This window comes from Carcharodon carcharias, chromosome 13, assembly GCF_017639515.1.
Source record: "Carcharodon carcharias isolate sCarCar2 chromosome 13, sCarCar2.pri, whole genome shotgun sequence".
Taxonomy (NCBI): Eukaryota; Metazoa; Chordata; class Chondrichthyes; order Lamniformes; family Lamnidae; genus Carcharodon; species Carcharodon carcharias.
The window spans coordinates 49269958-49294637 of NC_054479.1; the positions used below are offsets into that span (position 1 = coordinate 49269958).

Here is a 24680-nt window from a genome sequence, read left to right on the forward strand (position 1 = left end):
TGCCCAGAGCAAAGAGTTAAAGGCCTTCAATTGCCTCTTTGGGCCTTCCGACTTTGCACAAGCCTTTATATCACTTTGACCCTGCTTTCTGTAGCTTGGAGCCTTTCTCTGCCCCTCACTCTTAACTTCACTTAACAGGATCTTTTCCAGGTTCCTGTCCTTCCTTTGACTAGAAGGTCTGTTTGGGACTCTCCTGTTCCACTCCCGTGGATTCCGTGGGGACTTTCTTCTTTAGTTGGGACTGTTTATCTGTCCCCTTTGCTCCAGCCTCTCTCTGGCAGCTACTTTCAACAACTTTAGCTTGGGAATGGCTACCTGAACCTTCTAGGCTGCTTCTGCCTGGCAGCTGTCTTCAAAACTGAACTCAAAAACTGCTGTTTTTAGTTTCTTCTGTGTGTCTGTGGGGAGTACCTGCCTCTCTGGACCCCTGTTGCTAGGCAATAGCCCATTTTCCTACTCTTGTGTTTACTTAACTTCTCTTACAATCGTAAACTCTCATTAGTAATGCAGGCATCTTTTAAAGTGAAACTAAAACTCAACTTGACCTTTTCTTAACACAGATACAGAAATACAAATCAAACTTAAACATTAAAGCTAAAACTCATTCCTAACACCCAAAAATACAAATATGACTTACTTAAACTATCTCTATTTCCTTTCCTAACACTCTGCTGGTTAAAGTTGTACATTGCACAAAGGAAGATGATTGTGGTTGTTGGAAGTCAGTCATCTCAGCTCCAGGACATCACAAGTGAGGTCCTCAGGGTAGTGTCCTTGGCTCAACCATCTTCAGATACTTCATCAATGACCCTCCCTCCATCATAAGGTCAGAAGTGGGAATGTTTGCTGATGATTGCACAATGTTCAGCACCATTTGTGGCTCCTCAGATACTGAAGCAGTCCATGTCCAAGTGCAGCAAGGCCTGGACAACATCCAGGCTTGGGCTGACAAGTGGCCAGTAACATTCAAACCACACAAGTGCCAGGCAATGACCATCTCCAACAAGAGAGAATCTAACCATCACCCTTTGATGTTCAATGGCATTACCATCGCTGACTCCCCCATGGTCAACATCCTGGGGGTTACTATTGACCAAAAACTGAACTGAACTAGCATTTTAAATACTGTGGCTACAAAAGCAGGTGAGAGGCTAGGAATCCTGTGATGAGTAACTCACCTCCTGACACCCCATAGCCTGTCCACAATCTACAAGACACAAGTCAGGAGTTGATGGAATACTCTCCTCTTACCGGGATGAGTGCAGCTTCAAAAACAATCAAGAACCTTGACACCATCCAAGACAAAGCACCCTGCTTGATTGACACCCCATCCACAACCATTCACTCCCTCAACCACTGACACACAGTAGCAGCAGCATGTACCATCTACAAGATGCACTGTAGAAACTCACCAAGGCTCCTTAGACAACACTTTCCAAACCCATAACCACAACCACCTTGAAGGACAAGGGCCGCAGACACATGGGAACATTACTACCCGCAAGCTCCCCTCCATGCCACTCACCATATTGACTTGGAAATATATCACTATTCCTTCACTGTTGCTGGGTCAAAATCCTGGAACTGTGGGTGTACCTACACCATATGGATTGCAGCAGCTCAAGAAGGCAGCACACCACTGCCTTCTCAAGGGCAATTAGGGATGGGCAATAAATGCTGGCCTATTCAGTGATGCCCACATCCCTTGAATGACTATAAAAAAATAAGATAATGATGACTAAATCCAACAAGGAATTCAAAAGAAACTCCATTGCCCTGAAAGCGGTTAGAATGTGGGACTCAGGAAAAGTTGAGATGAAAAACATTCATTTAAAGAGAAGCTAGATAAGTACACAAAGGAGAAAGGGCAAAGACCAGTTTATCACATCTCAAGAACTCTCATGGACAGAAGAGACATGCAACCATTAAGAAAGAAACATTAGCAACCACATGGACCTGCAAGAAGTTATCTGATTATGTCATGAGATTAAGATTGAAAATTGAAAGTGACTCTTTTACTCTTATTAGCTAAAAGGAAATTGCAAAAATGCCACGTAGAAATCAACATTTTAGATTGAGGTTCATGAGATATGATTCAGTTGTTGAGTACATTCAAGAGAAAGTCCCAGACGACAGCAGATGCACTAAGAATACCAGTAGAAGGAATCAAACAGGAAATTTTAAATTTTATTGAGTAAGTGGAAGCATACTTATTACTAAACATCTATCAGCCACGGAAAAGAGATTACAAAAGATTATGCAAGCACAACAGCAAGGTGATGAATGTATTTAAATAAAAGAGTATTGCCAGACACATGGTCAGAGTATACTCCTAACAACCCACTACTTCAGCATTACTTTGAACAGAGAAAACATCTCACAATCATTGGTGATTTCTTAGTTTTTACCGACAGACTAGTCATCCCTAAAATACTTCAACTCAACATCCCCTAGAAAATCCATCATGGTCACTTGGGAACATCAAAATGCAGAGCAAGAGACCAGCAGTCAATCTGGTGGCCAGGCATCAGTCACTCCATTGAAGAGTTAATCATGAATTGCCTTACATGTGCAGTGAATAGCCAACACCAGAGTGAACCACTGACACCCTCCACTTTTCCTTCGAGGCCATGGCAGTGGCTGGGAATAGATTGTTTTGAGTTCAAAGGCAAAGTTTTCATCATTGTCATTAATTACTACTGCAGATGGTTTGAAGTGAGTTGACTGCACAGCACCATGGCAGAGGCAGTCATTACATCACTGAACAGAATCTTCACAACACATGGTATCCCAGACATTGTGGTGTCGGAAAATAGCCCTCAGTTTGCTAACAAGCTGCTGCATAGCTGTGTGCAGGAATATGGTTTCATGCATGTGACTAGTTTCCCTAGATATAGTCATTTGGTAGTAAGAACTTGAGTATTGCTGAAAAAAGAGACATGTCAAAGCTTTTTGTCTTGCAATCATCAGGACAATTCACAAGAATACCAATATAAGGGGAAAACAACAATCTATACAGTATGACAAGAGAGCGCTGATTGGTTTGCAATTGGACTCTGATTGGTAGAAGCGTTGCCATGGAAATTTAAGATTTTCAATCGGGCTCACAGTGTGGTGCAACTGTGTACTGGAAGCTACATATATTAATACACAGAGCCCTGTTCTTGGCAGATAGAAAGAACATGTACACACATTGCCCCTGTTTCAGCTAAACAAGATAAGTGACAGCCATTCGCTGACTCATTCCTCAGGGCAATGCCTTGACCAATCAAGGTCAAGCTGCCTGGTTTAAATATCAAAAAATGCTTGTCAGTCAGTCACCATCAATTGATGTATTCTCCATGGCAATGCTTCTAGCAATCAGAGTCCACTTGCCAACCAATCAGCACTCTCTTTTTGTACAGTGTAAATTGTTGTGTTCCCCTTATATTGGCATTCTTGCAGTGTTCTGATGATTGCAAGGTAAAACGCTTCGACATATCTCTTTTTTCAGCAATGCTCACCTAAATATCCTCAGTCAAACAGAGAAGCAGAAAGGGGAGTTCGAACAATCAAGGAATTGATGAAAAGGAATGAAGATTTTAACTTAGTAAATCTTAACTACAGAACTTCACTGTTAAAAAATGAGTTCTCACCATCAGAACTATTGATGGGAAGACAGCTGCAAACACAACTCCCAGCTCAACAACAAACACTACAACCTCACATTACCTCAGATGGTCATGAGAAAAAGTTAGCAAACATGTGGAACAACAAAAAGACAGTCAAACATGTAACTTCAGGCACAGAGCACAAGATTTGGATATGATACAGCCTGGGGAGAGAGTGTGGATACGAGATCAACAGAAAGAAGGCATTGTGATAGAAAGAGCTCCACAGCTGAGATCTTATAGAATCGAGATGGGCCAGGGAAATATCAGAATAAACCAAAAAGCTTTGATCTCATTGGGAAGGAAACCAACGGAACCTTGAACATACTATTTAGATCTGGATGGAGACAGGGAACCAGAAACAAGGAGAAACTCTATAGCCACCCAGGAGAAAGACAGTCCTATCAAACGCCAAGAAAGTGCAGATTATCCACAACCTAAAAAAGGAAATCAGGACCTGATCAGGGAGATCGGTCAAGGCACCACAGAGGTTAAACCTGTGAAGTCTGAGACTTTGGCGGGGGCAATGTAGGAGGATGTATATAGTTGGGATAAAGGCTTGGGGTAGATGTAGAGTAAAGGGTTAACATCAGGAACACCTGATACTAATGTAACCGCTGATGTAACTATGATGCAATGTCACATGACATTCTCTGAAGCAGAAGTACAATCTTGTGTAGAGTACTTAGACGTACATAGGTCTGTAAATAAACAAGAATTTTTTTTATGAATAATAGTCTATAGTAGCATTCTTAGGGTAACAGGCAAACCCAAAGAAACAAAACAGAAAATGCAGTAAAAACTCAACAGATCTAGCAGCATCTGCGGAGAGAGAAACAGAGTTAATATTCCAAGTCCTATGACTCTTCTTCAGAGCTGAAGAGAAGTGGAAATGTGATGAAATTTATCCTGTTTAAGGGGATTGGGGCAGGTGGAGCTGGATAGAAGGCCTAGATAGGTGGGGACAAAGGAGGGATTGACAAAGATGTCTTAGTTCATGATATTACCACTACACTACCATCTGCCCACAAATTGTGCTGAATGGTTTGTTTCCATGATGTAAATTCTATGTAATTCTTCCATGGTCAGTGGACAAAATGGGAATGAAAGCAGTACAATTGTTGAATGCCATGCAAAACTACTGAATGTGGTTTTGTGTTGTACACTCTCTCAAAGCTGCTTGAATTCACACCAAACTACAGTTTACCTTGTTCTCTGTAGCCCCAGAGTTCAACATTTACAGAAGTTGCTGGAAGCAATGAACTGTTCCAAACCAGAGTCAGGTCTCCATTAACGCTGGGTGTGCCATAATACTGCCACTTGGTAGCATTCACCAGCATGCTTTTCTTCAAGGGCGAAAATTTGCCATGGTGTACTGCGGGGTTGAAAAAATCAACAGAAAGATTATTAAAATAAATCACATGAAAAGGTTAGTAAGAGCCATTCTGAATTCCTGAGCTCCCAGCAAAGGAGAGATGGGGAGCCGTATTCACCAAACGCTTGGATTTGAGACAAGCCTACAATAACATAGCTCTGATTTTCTGACCCACACTCCACAAGAATGTGGCTACCTTCACCATGGACAATCAACTGTGAGTGGCATCTCCTGATAACCCACATAACTTTGGCGGGAGATCCACAAAAACTTTGGGGGCTGCGTGAATGGTACTTACACCATTTCCTTAGTTCTAGTAGATGATCGGAGAGACCTCCTGCAGAAGTTCAACTCACTCAATGTCTTTTTTTATAACTGTAACGATGCGGGCAACAGATCCTAACTCCTTCTGATTGTTTTCTCTGTGCACTTTGCACATTGCATCATGTACCTCACTTGATAGCTGACAGGGAATATTGGCCTCTGCTAATACCATGTTGCCATTTAGTTTAGGCCATATATGTTAGAGAATGCCTGAGTACGACATGCCAGTTCCTTAATGCATATCCAACACTGTACCAACACTTTTGCTACCTGCACACAGTCAGCTATTTTTGAGAACAGGTCAACTTTTGTTTCTCCCCTACTATAATAAGTGATTCATTAACATCCATTGAAAAACTTTGCAAAATGTTGTAAATCAACCTTTAGAAAATGTGTTTCAAAGAAAATGAAGCCGTGAAACACAGTACAGGTCGTTAAATTTCAGAAATAATGAAGTCCACACTCTTTGCTGAAGCTCACGTACTCAAAACACACAAAGAAAGAGCAATATTGCATAGAGACTGATGGGGTCACTATGGGCCTTAAATTCCAAAGGTCCTTTCTGTTCATGGATATCTTAAGGTGTTGTGCTGGAGCACATCAAGGTTATCCGAAGATACCTTGGAGGATGCTTGCAATCCTGGAAAATCTCAAAGCCCTGTTGTCCAGCTTGATATCTGTACAGGATAGAAGGTGGCCCTGGCTAGAACAACATTCCTCACTGCTTGATGCAGGCCATACACAGCTGACTGACTAATATTGCTCATGTTCCCTGCTGGTGTTTGAGATTACAAATTCTGTTACGCGTGTTAATAGAATAGGTCAGATAGATCAATAGACGTTCATTTATGATTAATGATATTGAATGATCGAATTTGCGCCTATTTAAAATCCATCCCAACACAGTCTAAAATAAATTAACTTTACATTCTTTGTCCTGATTAATTATTGACTAATAAAATTTTTAATAGGGATTGTAAATTCAAGGAAAAGTTCTTTCTGAATTAATTGAACAGTGTTTAACATTTATGGGAAAAATTGGATAAAGACCCAATAATGGGCGCAGGATTGTGATGCACAATTAACCCGCACCTGCTCGTTGCGACGCTTGCAGCAAACAAACTTTCTGCTGCCTGCTCATTATAATGATAGCAGCATGCAGCCCAGGACTAGATGTGCTGTTGAGTGTCTTCATGCCTTAAGAGGGACCCAAGGTTGCACAAGGCTAACATCACCTAAAGCTAGCCTGCAGCTCTTGTAGGGGAGGTGTATTCTGGCAGCCGAAGGTTTTCAAACTGTTTGTGGATGAGTTTCTCAGCAGGATAAAGAATGAGAATGGTGCCACAGTGCAGGGAGCATGCTCTCAGGTTCTCAGGCAGCTGAAGATGGGCAGGAGGCCCTCCAGATAGACACTGAGATGGGAGTGGGAGCAGATGACCATCACTGACAATGAGTTTGCAGTGCAGAAAGAACATCAATGACCTCACACATACAGTCAAGGTCATTGAATTCAATGGGCAGGATTTTCAGTTTGGCGGGCGCCCACAATCAGCGGGCACAGGAGTGGCCGGGGAACAGACCGCCGGCTGCAATCAACACCCAACCATGAAAGGCTCAGCACTGCCAGGGTGGGGGGGGGTGCAAGCGCTGAAGTCAGAGCTCCCTTAAGGCAGAGAGCTGCCTCATGGGAGCTGGAGGATTTAAAGACAATTAATAAAAAATTTAAAATCCAGAGAAAAATGCCCACGCATCAGAATCAATCACCTGACCATATACATGTTGAAAATTCTGTCCGTACATTTTTTAAAAATTTAATAATGGAAACCTCACCCACCCGTGGATGAGATTTCCTAAAAAGTGAAAATTCGCCCACCCACCAACCATAACGTTGGAAGGGCAATGAAAAACTTCCGCGAATTGCGCTGTTAAGGGGCTTAATTGCACTTTTAATTGTCAGCGGCGTGTTTCTGAGCTTAGCGCATGCCCGCCAACCAAAGTGCACAATGACGTCGGGACACTTGCCTGACGTCATCATACACTATTTCATGCTTGAGCGGGTTAGGCACGCTCCCGAATGCCGAGCAAAAAATTTGGTGTTTGAATTTGACTTCTATCAACTGCAAAAGTTAAGATGGCCTCCCAAGTGCATCAGAACTATTACAAGGACTGTGAGGATGCCATTAACAAGCAAATCAACCTCAAGCTCTATTTCTCCTATGTTTACCTCTCCATGTCCACTTACTTTGACCAGGATGAAGTTGCTCTGCATCACTTTGCTGAGCTCAAGGGGCAGAAACATGAGGAACGGGAACACGCTGAGAAACTGAATAGACGTGGAGGCTGAATCATCTTGGAGGACATCAAAAAACCAAGGCAGGATGGGTAGAGCAATGGCCTGGAGGCAACGCAGAGAGCTCTGCAGATGGAGAAGAATGTGAACCAGAGTCTACTGAATCAGCACAAACTCTCCTCTGAGAACACTGACCCTCATCTTTGTGACTTCCTGGAGTCTCACTACTTGGATGAGCAAGTGAAGATGATCAAGAAGCTTGGAGATCACATCACCAATCTGAAGAGACTGGGAGCCCCTGAGAATGGCATGGGAGAGTACCTGTTTGACAAGCTCACTCTGCATTGTTGGCCAGGGGCTGCAGCCGAACTGCTGACACATAGGCAAAAGCAACTTTTGACCTGAAGTAACCTGAGTTCAGTCACTGGCCTGAGCTGGCTGGAACCGGTTTGAAGTAGCTGAGTTTCATGTAGAACAAAGGGAATGGGATAAGACACAAGACCATTTTTAGAAAAGGAGTAATGAGGTAATGCTACCTAAGTCCTTGGGACAGAGCCAATAGGGAGATGCCACAGACTAGGCAAGCAAGCCTAAACCAACGGGAGAGAGACAGCACAGCTTGAAGAGATAAGATTCAGAATAAGAATGGAGAATCTCTGGCGTGGAGCCAGCGAAGACTCCGGAGAACAACCATCGCAGAAATGGAAGAACCTACGTCAGCAACGTAGAGACGATGTCGAGAGAGAGAGAATGGAATGCCTGGCCAGTGTCAGCTCTCCTTTTCGGGTATTAGCTTTTATATTCTGTGACCACTTAGGGAGTGTCAGAGAAATCTAGTGGGTGTGCATTTAGATCCTAGTTTGGGTATAAAACTGTATAACCTGGTGCAAACTTCATGTCTATATCTAACCAGATGTATAAGCTATATGTATATGATCTAACAATGTGAATAAAGCGAAATTAGAGTTAAGAGAGAATTGACTCTTCTCCTCTTTGTACTAAGCTAATAACCGTTATCGGTGACCCCCGGTCGACAGCATTGACTGGGATTCTAGAACCATTTGTTATTTACATAATTTGACTGAAACAACCAAATTCCAGTGAATGCTTTGTTTGTGGTCAATTCAGTTTTCTCATCTGTTCCTGTGTACCTGGAAATAAAAGTTGTTCATAATTGAACTTAGCTAAATTTTTAAAAAAACTCTGCCCAATGTCACTGAAGTGAATGCATCTTCAAATGCCATTCCTTACAGATGAACCAGCAGCCTCACACATTGACCCATTCACCACATCCCCTCACTTATCTACAAACATTATGAAAGTACGAACATATGAATTAGGAGCAATTCGGCCCCTCAACCCATTCACGAAGATCGTGGCTGATATGTTTGTGTTTTGAATTGAATTCCACATTCTCATCTACCCCCAATAACCCTTGATTCCCTTGCCTTAAGAATATTCAATGACTCCACCACAACCACCTCCTAAGGCAAAGAGTTCCACGGTTGCACGACCCTCAGAGAAAAAATTTCTCCTCATCTGTCCTAAAAGGGCGACCCCTAATTTTAAAACAGTGCTCCCTAGTCCTGGACTTTTCTACAAGAGGAACCATCCTTTCCATGTCCACCTTATCAAGGTCGTTCAGGATCTTGGTATACTTCAATCAAATCATCCCTGACTCTTCTAAACTCCAGTGGAAACATGTCCAGTTGGTCCAACCTTTCCTCATAAGACAACCTGCTCATTCCAGGTATCAGGAAGATATAATGATTTTATTGGAATTTATTGTAAAATAATGGTATCAGTGCCTATATGTGTCTGCGTATGTTTCTGTGAGACTTAATTGGATTAAAGGCAGTTGGTCTGAAGGCTTTGATAAGTATATCTAGTAAGAAGGTGAGCTAGGTTTGATATGTTAAGCAGGTAAACATGGGGAAAGTTTAGAATGTAAGGTGTAAAAGGACATTTACATTTTTAAATAAATCAGAGTAGATTGGTTTCAAAGGAGGGGTGAAATGTGTCATCTAGCCGGGTGAAGTTCAGAAACAGTATGTTTATTTTTCCCAAAGATTACTGGTAAAATTGATACTATGATAAATGTTTATGATCAGGGAGATAGAGTCTAAAGACATAGTGAAACAATGGGAATTTACATTCAAAAGGGAAAATATGTATAAAGGAGAGAAGACAGTGTGTAAAAGCAGGCATTTTAGTATCTAACAAGCATGAAAAACCTTCAGCTACGCCTCAAGCTGCTGTCCACAATGAACTGAAGCTAAGGAAACTCATTTTGAATGGATTTTTCAGGGTATCATGTTTCCTTGCCTGGGTCTTTTAAAATCTATGTATCTTACTGTTGGCTTAACAGAGGTATAACTGGAAGTTAGATTAATTAGGGGATTTAGAAGTTATTATAGTAGTTATTGAAGACATATGTATGTGCTTAAAACCATTTCTCTTATTAATAAATGTTTAATCTAGTTTTATAAAAACCTATAAGGCTTGGTGGTCTTATACTACTGAATTGCCCACATCTGGAAACATAGAAATTGAAAAAATAGTTGTGGCAGTTGTCTCAAGTTTCCCTCTGGGACTTGAACAACTCAGCATTTATCATTGGCTGTGCCATAAGATCAGGTGTCAATCTCATAAATGTCCTCTGAACCGCCTCCAACGTATATACATCCTACCTTAAATAAGAAGACCAAAATGGCACACAGTATGAGATGTGGTCTCTCCAGTGCCCTACGTAACTGAAGCATAACATCCTTACTCTAATGTTCAATTCCTCTTGTAATAAACGATAGCATTTCATTAGCCTTCTTAATTACTTGCTGTATCTGCATCCTAACTTTTGTGACTCATGCACTAGAACACCTAGATCCCCCTGTACTTTGGAATTCTGCAGTTGTTCTCCATTTAAGTAATACTCTGCTTTTTTATTTTTCCTGCCAAAGTGAACATTATACTCCACCTGCCAGGTTTTTACCCATTCACTCAACCGATCTATATCTGTCTGCAACCTTCTTATGTTGCACAACATCCTCTTCACAACATACTTTTCCACCTATCTTTGTATTGTCTGCAAATTTAGTTACCATACCTTCACTCCCTTCATCTAAGTAATTGATATTAATTATAAAAAGTTGAGGTCCCAGCACAGACCCCTGCAGGACTCCACTCTTCATATCCTGCCAATCAGAGAAAGACCCATTTATGCATACTCTGTTTTCTGCCAGCCAGCCAGCCAACCTTGTTTCCACGCTAATATGTATGTTCATATGTAATAGGTTACCCTTACACCATGAGCTTTTATTTTGTGCAATAACCTTTGATGTGGCACCTTATCAAATGCATTCTGGGAATCCAAGTGCAGTACGACTACAGCTCCTTTATCCACAGCACATGTTACTTCTTCAATGAACTCCAATAAATTGGTTAAACCTGATTTCCCATTCACAAATGTTGACTCTTCCCGATTACCTTGAGTTTTTTCAAATGCCCAGCTATGATCTCCTTAATGATCAATCTACCACCTTCCCCACAACAGGCATCAAGCTAAGTAGCACTAAGTTTCCTGGTTTTCTGCCTCCCTCCATTCTTGAATACAGCGATTATATTTGCTACTTTCTAGTCTGATGGGACCTTTCCAAAATCTAGCAAATTTTCAAAAATTAACATTACTATCCCATTAGCCACTTCTTTTACCATTTCCCTGGTGATTGTAATTTCACCAAGTTCCTCTTGCCCTTCTACCTCCTGATTTACAGCTATTACTGGAATGTTTTTGTATCCCCTACAGTGAAGACAGAAGCAAAATATTTGTTCATTTCATTTCCATTTCCATATTATGTATTAACTCCCCATTCTCACTTTCTAGAGGTCCAACAGTCACTTTACTTACTCTTTTCCATTTTAAATACCTGTAGAAACTCTTGCTATCCATTTTTACATTTCTCGCTAGCTTACTCTCATACTCCAATTTCTTTCTCCTGATTAACCATTTAGACATTCCCTGCTGTTCCTTATATTCTGTCCAAACATTTGACCTGCCACTCATCTTTGCATAGTTATATGCTTTTTCCTTAAGTTTAATGCTTTCCTTAAGTTCTTTAGTTAACCATCGATGGTGGGTCCTCCCCTTAGAATTTTTTTAATAGTAGGAATATATTTATTCTGAGTATTTGAAATATTCCCTTAAATGTCTGCCACTGCTTCTCTATTGACCTACCCTCTAGCCTACTATCCCAGTTCACTTCAATTAGCTCAGCTTTCATCCCACATAGTTGCCCCTATTTAAGTTTAAAATATTACTCTTAGACCCACTCTTCTCCCTTTCAAACTGGATATAAAATTCAATCATATTGTCGTCACTGCTATCTGGGGTGCCTTCAGTCTGAGGTCATTAAGTAATCCTGTCACATTACACAATACCAAGTCTAATATAACCTGATCTCTGGTTGGTTCCAGAACATGCTTCTCTAAAAAACTCTCTCGAAAACATTCAATGAACACCTCATCCGGGCTATTATTGCCAATCTGATTTTTCCAGTTTATATGTAGATTAAAGTCACCCAAGATTATTGCTGTCCCTATATCAAACGCATCCAATATTTCTTCTTGTATACTTTTTTCTATATTGTGGTTACTGTTAGGGGGACTGTAGACTTAGTGACTTCTTTTCCCTACAATTCCTCTTCTCCACTCAAACAGATTCCACATCCTGATCTCCTGAACCAAGGTCATCTGTAATTATTGCATCAATGTCATCCTCGATTAACAGTGCTACCCCTCCACCTTTACCTAGCTTCCTCTTCTGCCTGAATGTCATATATCCCTCATTATTCAGGACCCAATCCTTGTTAACCTTCAGTCATGTCTCTGTAATAGCTATTATATCATATTTATTTACTTCAATGTGTTCTATCAATTCATTTACTTAGTTACAAACATTAAGATACAGAGCCTTTTGTTTCGTCTTTTTGTTATCTTTATAACATCTAGCCTTGACTGTTGGTGTATTCTTGGGTTTTTTTTCTCTCTGTCCCTTCATGCAATTCCCTGACCTTCATTTCCCATATTACTATCTTGTTCTCTTGACTGGACTCTACCCCTTGATTTGCCACATCTACCCAAACTTGATCCCTCACCCCGCTGTTTAGCTTAAAGTCCTCTCTACTTTTCTAGTTATACAGCTCGCTAGAACACAGATCCCAGCATGGTTCAGGTGTTGACCATCCCAATGGTACATCCCCCCTCTACCCCAGAACTGATGCCAGTGTCTCACAAACCAGGACCCATTTCTCCCACACCAGTCTTTGAGCCAAACATTCACCTCTCCAATCTTATTTGCCTATGCTGATTTGCACGTGGCTCAGGTAATAATCCAGAGGTTATTACCTTTGAGGTGGTGCTTCTTAACTTGGAACCCAGCTCCTCATATAGACTATGCAGAACCTCCTTCGTTGTCATGCCTTTGTCTTTGGTGCCTTCATGGACCATAACAACTGAATCCTCCCCCTCCCACTGCAAGTTCCTCTCCAGCCCTGAGCAAATGTCCCAAACCTTGGCACTGGGCAGGTGATGTAACCTTCTGGACTCTCATTCTTTGCTGCAGAGAACAGTGTCAAACACCATCACTATACTGTCCACTACTACCATCACATTTCTGTTTGCTCCCTCCACTTGAATGGCTTCCTGTACCAGGGTACCATGGCCAACCTGCTCATCCACCTTGCAGGCCTTTCTTTTGTCCACACAGGTTGTGAGCACCTCAAACCTGTTTGACAATTGCAAGGTGTGAGGCTTCTCCACTACTTTCTGCTCAGTTCTAATTACCTACCTCATTCATGGTCACCTCCTCCTGTCCCTCACTGCTGACCAAAATAGACAACGCTATTCTAAGAGGTGTGACCATCTTCTGGAACAAAGTGACCAGGTATTTCTCCCCCTCCCTTATGTTGTGCAGTATCTGCAGTTCAGCTTCCAGATCAATAATCCTGATCTGAAATTCCTCTAGCTGCTTACACTTTCTGGAGATGTGTTTGTCATGGATCACCCGGTGTCCAAAAGCTTCCACATGTCACAGCTGCAACATAACATCTGTGCTGCCTTTGTTACTTATGTTAGTTAGTTAACTTAATTTATTTGTCTTCTTAATTAATATAGAGTAATTCCTATGTATACTACATCTCTTTCCCCTGTGCACCAAATTTCCACTTCAACCTAACTCACTACTCACTCTCCATCAAACTCAGGTTCTGTCTCCTGTGCCCCTTACTGATCATGCGGTGATCATGCAGTTCTGTTGGAGGGTCGTGAGGACTCGAAACGTCAACTCTTTTCTTCTCCATCGATGCTGCCAGACCTGCTGAGTTTTTCCAGGTAATTCTGTTTTTGTTTTGGATTTCCAGCATCCGCAGTTTTTTTGTTTTTATGCAGTGTGAAAAGCCTGGCTCTTATATAAACCCTCTGATGAGTCTAGCTAGTTTAGCTCTTTTAAAGCCAACCTAATAAACTAAATTAACAAAATGAGGGATAAAGTAAACACAGCCCCTAAGTTAGGTTAGCCGTAAAACTAAAGACAAAGCTTAAAGAAAACTTACAAACATCAAATCAAAATGTGATTAAGAGGGTCGATAAAGCCACTAGCTAGTTTAGTTTCCTGCTCCAGTAATTAACACCAGTTGAACCAACTGCTGTCAGGTTATTGACAGATAACTGCCACTACCAGTAGTTCCCTGCTTAACAAGCTTGTTGCTTTCAGTTGATTGACAGATAACTGCCACTACTACCAAGCTGTTCCCTGATTAGTTCTATATCAGAGCTTGATTCCAAATCTATATTTAAACCTGAAAAAGACTTACCAGAACTTACTACATGAACCTAAATCGCTACTCAAATGGTCTCTGTCTCCTATCTCCTTGCATGCCCCTCACTGAACATTCTTTATCAAGCACAAGTTAGTCATAACATCCTTAGCCTCACCTCAGCCTTGCACATTTAGCATGGCAATAATCCTCAAGCTACCCTCTCTCAGTTTCAGCTATTCAGCCATCACAGGTACAATGACAACAATTTGTATTTGCATAAGCAAAATACTGAGGATGCTGGAAATTTGAAAAAAAAACAAAAACAAGAAGTGCTGAAACACTCAGCAGGACAGGTAGCATCTGTAGAGAGAGAAAAACAGAGTTAACATTTCCTATTCTGATGAAAGGTCATCAACATGAGAAGTTAACTCTATTTCTCTTCACAGATGCTGCCTGACCTGCTGAGAATTTCCAGCATTTATCTTTAGTTTTTATTTTTACTTGTATTTACCTAGTTCCTTCAATGTAGTGAAACATTCCAAGTCATTTACTCAGGAGCATTATAAAACAGAATCAATGTGTTGTTTAACTGGGAGCCAGTGTAGATCAGTGGGCACACGATTGATGGGAGGTAGGACAACAGGATGACAAGAGTTTTGGATGACCTCAACCTATGGAGGGTAAAATGTGGCAGGCTGGCCAAGAGTGTGTTGGAATAATTAAGCCTAAAGGTAACAAAAGCACAGATGAGGGTTTTAGTAGCAGTTGATTTGACACAGGCGAGGTGTCGGGCGATGTTACGAAGATGGAAATAGTTGGTGTTAATGATGGTAATGATATGTGGTTAGAAGCTGTTGTCAGGGTCAAATATGACACCAAGGTTGCATCAAAGACAATTGCCAGGAAGAGGGATGGAGTTGGTGGCTAGGGAGCAGAATTTGTAGTGGGGACCAAAAACAATGGCAGAGGCTGTGACCCCGCCCACCCCCCCCCACCACCCCACCCCCCACCACCCCCACCTCACCACCCCACCCCCTGACTGAAAAATCGATGTTGGGCCCTGACTCCAGATTTTTTTTATTATCAGGTTGTTAAGCAGCTGGGAGGGTATCCTGTCTCCAAGAGGTGCCAGGTAATCAGATGCCTAAAAGCTCCCCAGCCCCAGCAGCACCACCAAGAGCGTTGGCCATTGCTGGGACTGTAGCCAGTTGCCAATGAGGAACAGCAATGGAAGCGGGATTCAAAGGTGATTTGGCACATCTTTGCCAGCGCCAGTCAGGCAGACCCCAGCGGGTGGCTGGTGGCTGTGATCATGAGGCCAGTGGCGAGGGGACTAAGCAGGGGTGGCAATTATTATTGCTGGGAGCCTTTGTTGGGCAGAAGGTACCCAACCCGGAGGGATCCCACTACCCACCTGTAGCCAGGCTGCCAGGGTAGCAGTCTCATCATAAGGCATGGACAACACCAATTGTTGGCAAAATACTAGCTACTGCAGGAAGGACCTTTAAGTGGCCATTAATTAGATACTTGAGGTCCTCAATTAGGCCAAATGGAGGTAGGCTACTTGGCACCGATCCTGTGGGCTGGTCAAATTCAAGTGGGGGTGGGTAGGTGCTGGGCATAGCACACCATGCTATGCCATCCAATTTTACACCCTATCCCTGCCTGCCAGCCCAATTGCAGAGGGATGCTTAAAATTCTGGCTGATGGCTTCAGTCTTCCCAACATTTAATTGGAGGAAATTTCTGCTGATCCAGCACTAGATCTCAGATAAGAATCCTAATGATTTATAGATTATGGCAAGATTGAGAGATGCAGTGGTGAAATAGTGCTGAGTCATTAGCATGCATGTAGCAACTGATGTTGCGTTTTGAGTTTATGTCACCAACCAGCAACATGTGGATGAGTACTAGGAAGGGGCCAAAGATAGTTCTTGGAAGACCCCAGCGGTAACAGCACAGGAGTGGGAAGAGAAGTCATTGCAGGTGATTTTCTGGCTATGATTAGATAGATACGAATGGAAGCAGGTGAGAGCAGTCCCACCCAGCTGAACAATGGTGGAGAGGTGTCGGAGGAGGATGGTGTCATCAACCTTATCAATTAATACAGACAGGTCAAGGAGCCATAGAGTCAAATTTTCCATGGAATAATTTAGGATTGCTGTCATGATGTTCTTCAACAAAGGGTGACCAGTACAAGAGATGAACATCTGTGGCAGATGGAGTTCAATGTAGTGAAGTGTGAAGTGATTCATTTTGGCAGGAAGAATATGGAGAGACAGTTTAAATAAAGCGAGAAACTCTAAAGAGGGTGCAAGACCAGAGGGATCTTGGTATATGCACATAAGTCATTGAAGATGGCAGGGCATATTCAGAGAGCAGTTAATAAATCATATAGTATCTTTGGCTTTATTAATAGGGGCACTGAGTACAAGAGTAAGGCGGTCATGTTGAACTTGTATAAAACACGAGCTAGGCCTCATTTCGAGTACTGCATCCAGTTCTGGGTGCCATACTTAAGGAAGGATGTGAGGACATTGGAGAGAGTACAGACGAGATTCACAAGAATGATTCCAGAGATAAAGAACTGTAGCTATGAGGATAAATTGGAGAGGTTGGGACTGTTTTCCTTGGAGAAATGAAGGCTGAGAGGTATTCAAGATCCTGAGGGGTATGGACAGGGTAAATAGTGAGAAATTGTTCCCACTCAAGAAACCATCAAGAACTAGAGGGCATAGATTCAAAATAATTGACAAAAGGAGTAAATGTGATATGAAGAAAAACATTTTTCACCCAGAGGTTGGTTGGAGTCTGGAACAAACTTCCTGAGAGTGGTGGAAACAGGTTTGATTGACGTATTCAAAAGGGAATTGGATTACTGTCTGAAAAGAGAAAATGTCCAAGGTTACGGGGATAAGGCAGGGGAGTGGGACTAGGTAGAATGCACTTTCAGATAGCCAGTGCAGACTCAATGGGCCGAATGGCCTCCTTCTGCAATGTAAGGACCTTGTGATTCTGTGTAGGGTAGGGTGGTAGAATATAGGGTCTTTCAGGATAGATTAGCCGGGCTCAGTCCTAAATTTGTCATTAATAAACCTGTGTATTTTTTTCCACTGTCCTGGTTTAATTTCAAGTATTGTTCCAGATTTACTGTAAATGGAATTTGAAATAATTTTGTCTTTTAGCAGATAATTGTATTTTATACTTGTGAAGGCTATTCAGCCCGTCGAGCTGATGTTGGCTCTCTGGAGATTGCCATCTTTTCTTATCATGCAAGTGATGGAGCTGCACCAATTGTTATGCTGGTGTACTGGGCAGAGATGCCATCTCACCGAACTCTGTTTTAAGCTTATCTTGAATGTGCGTGCTATACTTCCTCGGCACCTGGATAGTAGGAACTGCATCCTCCCTGTGTGCAATATGGCATCTCCTGTGAAGTCACCAATTGTGTCAAACCTATCCAGATAGAGCAATTTCTGGACTCTGACCAACTCAGTGCACCCCGTGCTGCAACTTTTCACATGGTGCTGACCTCATATATTGTGATGATCCATGAACAGTGCAAACTATAAAACCGGAAGCATCCATACCCTATTCATCATCTTCATCTGTACTGCTTATAGCTCATCAAGTTTCAATTACCTCTTCCATATCAGCTCATGTACTGCACAAGGGGCCTGTGCCAATTTTTTTTTTTAATTTGAATCCCAAAGGGACAGTTATCTCTTTAAATAAACTGAATGAAGGAAGCCTTTTGATTGGTTTTGAAGATCAATTGTAGGTTGCAAACAGATGGAGGTGAGTGTTAAATTTGTGGATAGCACCTCCACTTGTGCATCGCACACAGTAATTTCAGACATGTAAACAGCCAGGCTATTTAACCTCCAATTAAACATATTGTGTAGGGCTGATTCTGTGATGGGGTTTAATGCAAGAAGCACTAATTAGGAACTGTGGGATTACTGCAGTGTCTGATATTCTGTCTACTAATTTACTGCAATTTCCCAGCTGGAGCTCTCTGTGGACATCGTCCCACACTCAAAGTTCCTGACTGTACAATAAGCCCTTGTATTGAACTCACATTTCAACAGGGTCCAGTAGAAAAGAAAATGGTGTAAGTGCATGATGGGCAGCCAATCCCCAACATCTAGTTTTCTGTGGGCAGGATTTTTTTGTCGGCGTACAGGGGCGGGCCCAACACACAGGAGTGTAAAATGACGCGCGATGACATTGGGCGTGCGTCCTGACATCATCGCGATATTTCGTTCGGCGGGCATGCGCCGGAGTCGGCTGTGTGCCTGCCGAAACATAAATGGCCTATTAAGGCCATTAAGAAATTAATTGAGCCACTTGAGAACGCTGCTCGTCCAACCTTAGAGTTGGCGGGCAGGCAAAAAGCCCAAGCAGCTTTCACATTTTCCAGGAAACCTCATCCACCAGGATGAGGATTCCTGAAGCTTTTATTAAATAAATATTCATAAATATAAAAGTATGTCCCAACTCATATGACACAGTCACATGAAGGGACACGTTTAAGTAATTTTTTACATTGTTTATTTAATTATTTTGATATTCATTCAATCTCCCTGAGGCAGCTCCGTGCCACAGGCATGCGAAAGAGTGCTGGCCCCAACTCTCCCTCCTCCCCCCACCTGCAGGATTTTTCATTTGACGGGTGGGCTGGGTGAGAGCGGGCGGGGGTGGGCACGGAGCCGGTCACCGCCCGCGATTGGCTCTACGCTGCCATTTTACATGGGCGGGCTAATTAAGGCCCGTCCTGCGTAATACGTGACCAGACCTGTGCAGTCGGGAGGAGGAGGGAGGAGGGAGAGTCGGAGCCTGCATTCCTTCGCGCACAGCAATCCCCCTGAAGCACGGAGCTACCTCACAGAGATTAAATGGACATTAAAATAATTAAATAAATGATTTTAAAATTTATTTAACCATGTCACATTTTTATATTTATGAAAATTTATTTATTTATATAATAAAAGCCTCAGGAAACCTCATCCCGCCCATGGATGAGGTTACCTGAAAAATGCAAAGGCTGCTTGGGCTTCTCGCCTGCCCACCAACCTTAAGGTTGGACGGGCAGCATTCACAAGTGTTTCAATTACTTTAATAGGCTGTTTACATCAGCAGGCATGCAGCCGATTCCGGCACGCGCCCACCAAACGAAATATCGCGATGGCGCGCAATGACATCGGGACTCACGCCCCATGTCATCACACGTCATTTTATATGTCAATGTTTCAGGCCCGACCCCGAAAACTCCTGTCCTATGTGTGCCCTGTCTTTCACGAGTGTCAAATCACTCAGAATTAACTTTCTGTTATGTCAGTACAATTGTTGCCAAATCTGTTGCATCAAGTTTATAACCCCAGACATGCTTTGACACAGAACTTTGCTAATGCTAGGAGAGGCCCATTGTAATCTTATTCAGTTAATTGATCATAAATGTTGCAGTAATAAACTGAAGATGTTTTTCATTAATAAGCTTATAATAATGATTTTGCACTTATTTAATTCTTAGTGTGAAGTTTGATTGGCATTAGCAGCATGAAGGGTACTGGCAATTGTCCCGAGTGCACACCCCTGCAGAAATATGGGCTAATAAAACCATCAGGCTAAAAGGAAAACAATGTTCATTATTAAGGTTAATTGAGGAGAGAACGATTTCAAGGTCATAAATTAATAATTATAAACTACTTGAACTTTGCTTTCACCATTGATTTTGTTGATGTCAAAACATTATGGCATTGCCAAGCTTGAATTATTGGCTTCTCAGCCACATGCTGGGTTGGTGTCTCATGAACCCTGTTAATGACTAAGTGGACTTTTTAATATCTTAATCCACTGGCATATCTTCATCATAACAGTGTCTATAGAGCCATAATAGTCCAATTGGGAAAAATATTTATTCCCTCCTTTCAGAGATCAGTGTGAATACCTCTGCCATTTAAACAAAATACTTCTGTAAGCCTTTGTACAATATTGAATGGTTTGCGAGCGCTATATATAGACTAGTGGACATCTAGGAATGCTTACAGAGCAGCAATCTAATCAAGGGGTTCAATAAGCACACCAGCTGGGAGAGCAAAGCTCAAGGAGCTTATGATTGTTAAACCTTGGCCTTGAAGCTTCATTAGAATGAATAGTAAATTGGATGTTCCTTTTTTGAGCAAGATTTATGTGGTTCTCAGCTGTACTTGTGTTGAGGAGAACTCTTAGTGCCCTTTATATTCTTGCCGGGGTTGAGATCAATATTCGATGGTCACTTGTGGTCTTATTATTAGAAATTAATTGTTAAAAATAATCTTAAATTGACAAGCCCCATGACTAGTCATCAATCTGCAGAACGTTGTAAAAAAAGTCCCCCTGCTTCCCAGAAGTAAATTTGAAGAAATGTAATCTGACAAGGCAGGTCAGCACATAATCTATTACATGGGACCCTTGGCTATGTCATTCTATGAAGTCCTTGACATTCAGCCATTGGCATATCTCTCACGGCTCCATTTACAACCACAGAATTCCACACTCCCATTCCCATAGGGTGGAATTTTCCGTTCCCATTGGTGGTTGGCGTGTTTGGTGGTGTGAGCGGACAATATGGCAAGAAGGCCAAAAATGGGCTTCATGATGTTGTGAAACCAGTTTGCAATCATCTGCTCTGCCCATCAATGGCTGTGTTTTCTGCCATCAGATGTCAGGAACTTCATTTTAATAGATCTACATATCATAAAAAGCCCAGCTCGCCAGAATCATCCCTCCACATTTGGTCATCCAGGCACATTGGTATGATTGTACACCAACGTGTTTCACAACTGAACATATGTGACATGCACCCGGAGAGCTGCATTTCACTCGGGACTTCCAGGTTAGTTTGCCTACTTTGTTTCGGGCAACATTCACAGTCATCAGCGCCAGGCTTCACAGACAGCACCACATCACTTTTAGCGGGGCTCATGGGCCGGTCTCTACTTCTGAGCCCAGCCATAAGATGGGGGGTGGCATTTCAACAGCTGTAGGACTAGGGCTTGCATGGGGAAAGGGGAGAATTGACCTCAGGGAAGGAAAAAGACTGCAGGGCTAGGACATTACTGAGGAAGGGGGTATCCCAGGGTATGTGTGGGGACACATGTTGATCTGTGCAAGTGCCCTCAAGAGGGGGAGGGCTGAGGAGGCAGCCTCCAGAGGAGATGAGGCCAGATGGAAATGTGAGGGGTAATGTCCCTTGAGCTGGCAGTGAGTGAGATGCCAGTGAATGTGTGATGGGCTTGTGAGTGTGTGAGTTTAGAGTGATGAGATGGTTGCCTTACCCTGGTGGCACGGATGAGATCATTCAACCCCTATCTGTGCTGGATGGCAAACCTCTTCTGTGCAGCATTGGCACTGACCACCACTGCCACTGCCTCCCAAGCTGGAGTGGTGACACTGATGGGCCTCCTGCAGCCAGAGCAGCAATAGAGGACATCGTGGCGGGCTCCAATGGTGTCCTGAAGGCATCCCAGGGACGTATCACTGATTCAGGGAACTGCAGTTTTTTTGCCTTTTGGGACCATGTCTTCTTTGCAGCAATCCTGGGCTGGAAGCACTGAGAGGTATGTGCATGGTTGCACTTTACATATGGCGCTTGCCATGACGAAGTGGCAAAGTGACAGCGTGGTGAGCAAATGAGAACCCGCCCGCCATTGAAATGCCATGTTTCCCTGGAATGCATGATTAATGAAGCGGGATTGAGATGCTATGGTGTGGAAAGCTGCTATTGCAGCCGACGGGTAAAATGTTCTTTTTCTCGCTCGCTACTGCACTTTGTGCAAATCTGGGACGATTCTGACCATTATCTCCATGAGTCTAGTACAGAACTTGATGTGATGTGTGAAAGACTCAAATCTGTTGCAATAGCAGGGAGATGGTGGCATAGTTGTGATGTCACTGGACAAGTTATGCAGCAATCCAGGTTAATGTTCTGGGGGACATGGGTTCAAATCCCACCATGGCAGCTGGCGGAATTTAAATTCTATTAATAAAGATCTTGAATTGAAAGCTAGCCTCAGTAACAGTGACCATGAACTTATCAGCAATTGTTGCAAAAAACCCAGTTGGTTTGCTAATGTCCTTTAGGGAAGGAAATCTGCCATCCTTACTTGGTTTGGCCTACACATGACAATATGATTGTCTCTTAACTGCCCTCTGAAATGCCCTAGCAAGGGCCCACATCCCATGAAAGAATTAAAAAAAACCAGCAGAATGAATCATATGTTCAAATATCACTGACCATATTTTTCAGCTGGTGCTAGATAATTAAATTAAGCTCGAGGATGAAATTGTTACTAAGTTGAACTGCTCATCCAATTTTGGACTTGTCCACAGGTGGCAAACTTCTTGAAAGCTGCGTCACTCACCAGGTTGGGGTAAGTCAAGGATAATTAAACTAAATACTCCACCATTGCCTATAGTAGTAAATGCCCAGGCATTGGTTACAATCACTAAGCAGGAGTCCATTGCAATCAGGGTACATTCAAATGAGTGGAGAAGGATCAGAAGCAGAAGCTCAAGGAGCTCACTGAATAAAATTGCATAATTTGGGTGACATAATTCAAGCTGCCAAATTTAGATTCTAGTCTTGATTTTAACTGCCTGGGATTTTAATGGTGTTCATGTGCAGTATCAAGACCTCTGACCTGCAGGGTAAGCTGGCTCTATTTGGTACAATGTATGTCGCTAACATTGTGTCAAGGCCCACTATATCTAAAAATATTTTTCTCAAAGGATTACTCCCAAGAGTATTAGAACACATTGCATCTTGGGGTGCTGAAGTTTAGATCTGCATTTACAGATCCCCATGGCTTGGGTTGAATTTTCCCTCCAGCTTGAGGCACCTTTGTGTTCTCCTACATACACTGGCAGCACCTACCTCTCCCCATGGGACTACTGGCTGGACATCCCAACAGGGTCACTGATTGGGCCTGATGGTTCCCTGGCCACCCACCATCGTTATTTGGATGGGGCTTCCAGAAGCAGCTTCTTAATTGGCTGCCTCTGGAGTGATCACAACCGACATCCTGTAACATCCGCTTCCAGGTTCCTAATCCGGAATTGAGCCCAGCAGTGGGGTCCCGATGATCTCGGCAAAATCCAGCCTATTATGTTCCTATGAGTAGTTGCTGAATGGAGATCAAAAGCATCTCCACAGGCCAGGAAAGGGCAACTACCTATGGGACTAATTGTTTCATCAAAGCAATAGCTTCTATAGCCTTTCACTGGCTCGCTGGATGATTAGATAGTCCAATCATCCTAATAACATTCCTTTGCTTTCTTTCAATGGACAGCAAAGGAAAATGAAGGATTCTGAATCCCAGGCCTGATGATATTCTGCTGTGGGATAGCCATGAGCAGAGGTTTGGCATTTGGAGCAGCAAGTTTTCTGAAGGCCTTGGGTGAACCGGCCCTTATCAACTTCATGTGAGCCCCAAGATTTATTATGTTCACCACTGTTTATTGACTTCACCAAGGTAGTAGAAATGAAGAAATCTGCCTCCTTTCTGTTAACTATTCTCCCAAACAATTTAACCTGAATTTCCCTGAATTCATTAATTTGATTGGTTTCCAATCTGCACTGAGTCACTTGTCTGGACTTCCTAACAGCATTGTGAATTTAACTACACCAGATGAACTCCAGCAGTTCAAGAAGGTGGCTCACCACTGCCTTCTCAAGGCCAATTAGGAATGGGCAACAAATGCTGGCCTTGTGATCAACACTGACAACCCAGGAAAGAATTTTTAAAAAAGATTTAGCCAAAGGATATCAACTGACCTGACACCCATGTCCCATGGCGATTGAAGGTTGCTCCATTATCTGTTGACAGCTGAAATGGTATCCTCCCATTTTCATACAGCAATGGTGAAATGCAGTGTGCCTTCCTTTCTTTATCAATGTAACCATTGGTCAAAATGTTTGCTTTGAACCTGAAATGGGATAATGTCTGTGTTTTATCCAAGTGAGACATACAGCATTAGGACTTTTCAATGAACTTGGGAGGCACAAGATCATCGGGCGGGATTTTCCAGCTCCACCCGCTGCCAGGGTCATCTGGTCCCGCCGAAAGTCAATGGGCCTCTGGCTGGGCCGTCAAATCTCCCACAGTGGGCCCCACCACAATGGGCCAGAAAATCCCAGCCTTATAGCCTTTAACTCTGAAGAGCAAATACCATCACACAAAGGCTGGG

At 42.7% G+C, this 24680-nt stretch overlaps 1 protein-coding gene and 1 pseudogene across 1 annotated transcript in view; one reads left to right on the forward strand and one right to left on the reverse strand.

Moving 5' to 3' along the window:
• Positions 1-24680, reverse strand: part of susd2 (sushi domain containing 2) — a 148142-nt gene that overhangs the window by 107419 nt on the left and 16043 nt on the right. Inside the window, exons 3-4 of the mRNA XM_041203058.1 lie at positions 24268-24419; positions 4858-5025 (exon numbers count right to left, since the gene is read on the reverse strand). Coding sequence (XP_041058992.1) covers positions 4858-5025; positions 24268-24419 — 320 coding nt within the window. The remainder of the gene's footprint in view (positions 1-4857; positions 5026-24267; positions 24420-24680) is intronic.
• LOC121285643 lies at positions 7466-8044 on the forward strand (annotated as a pseudogene).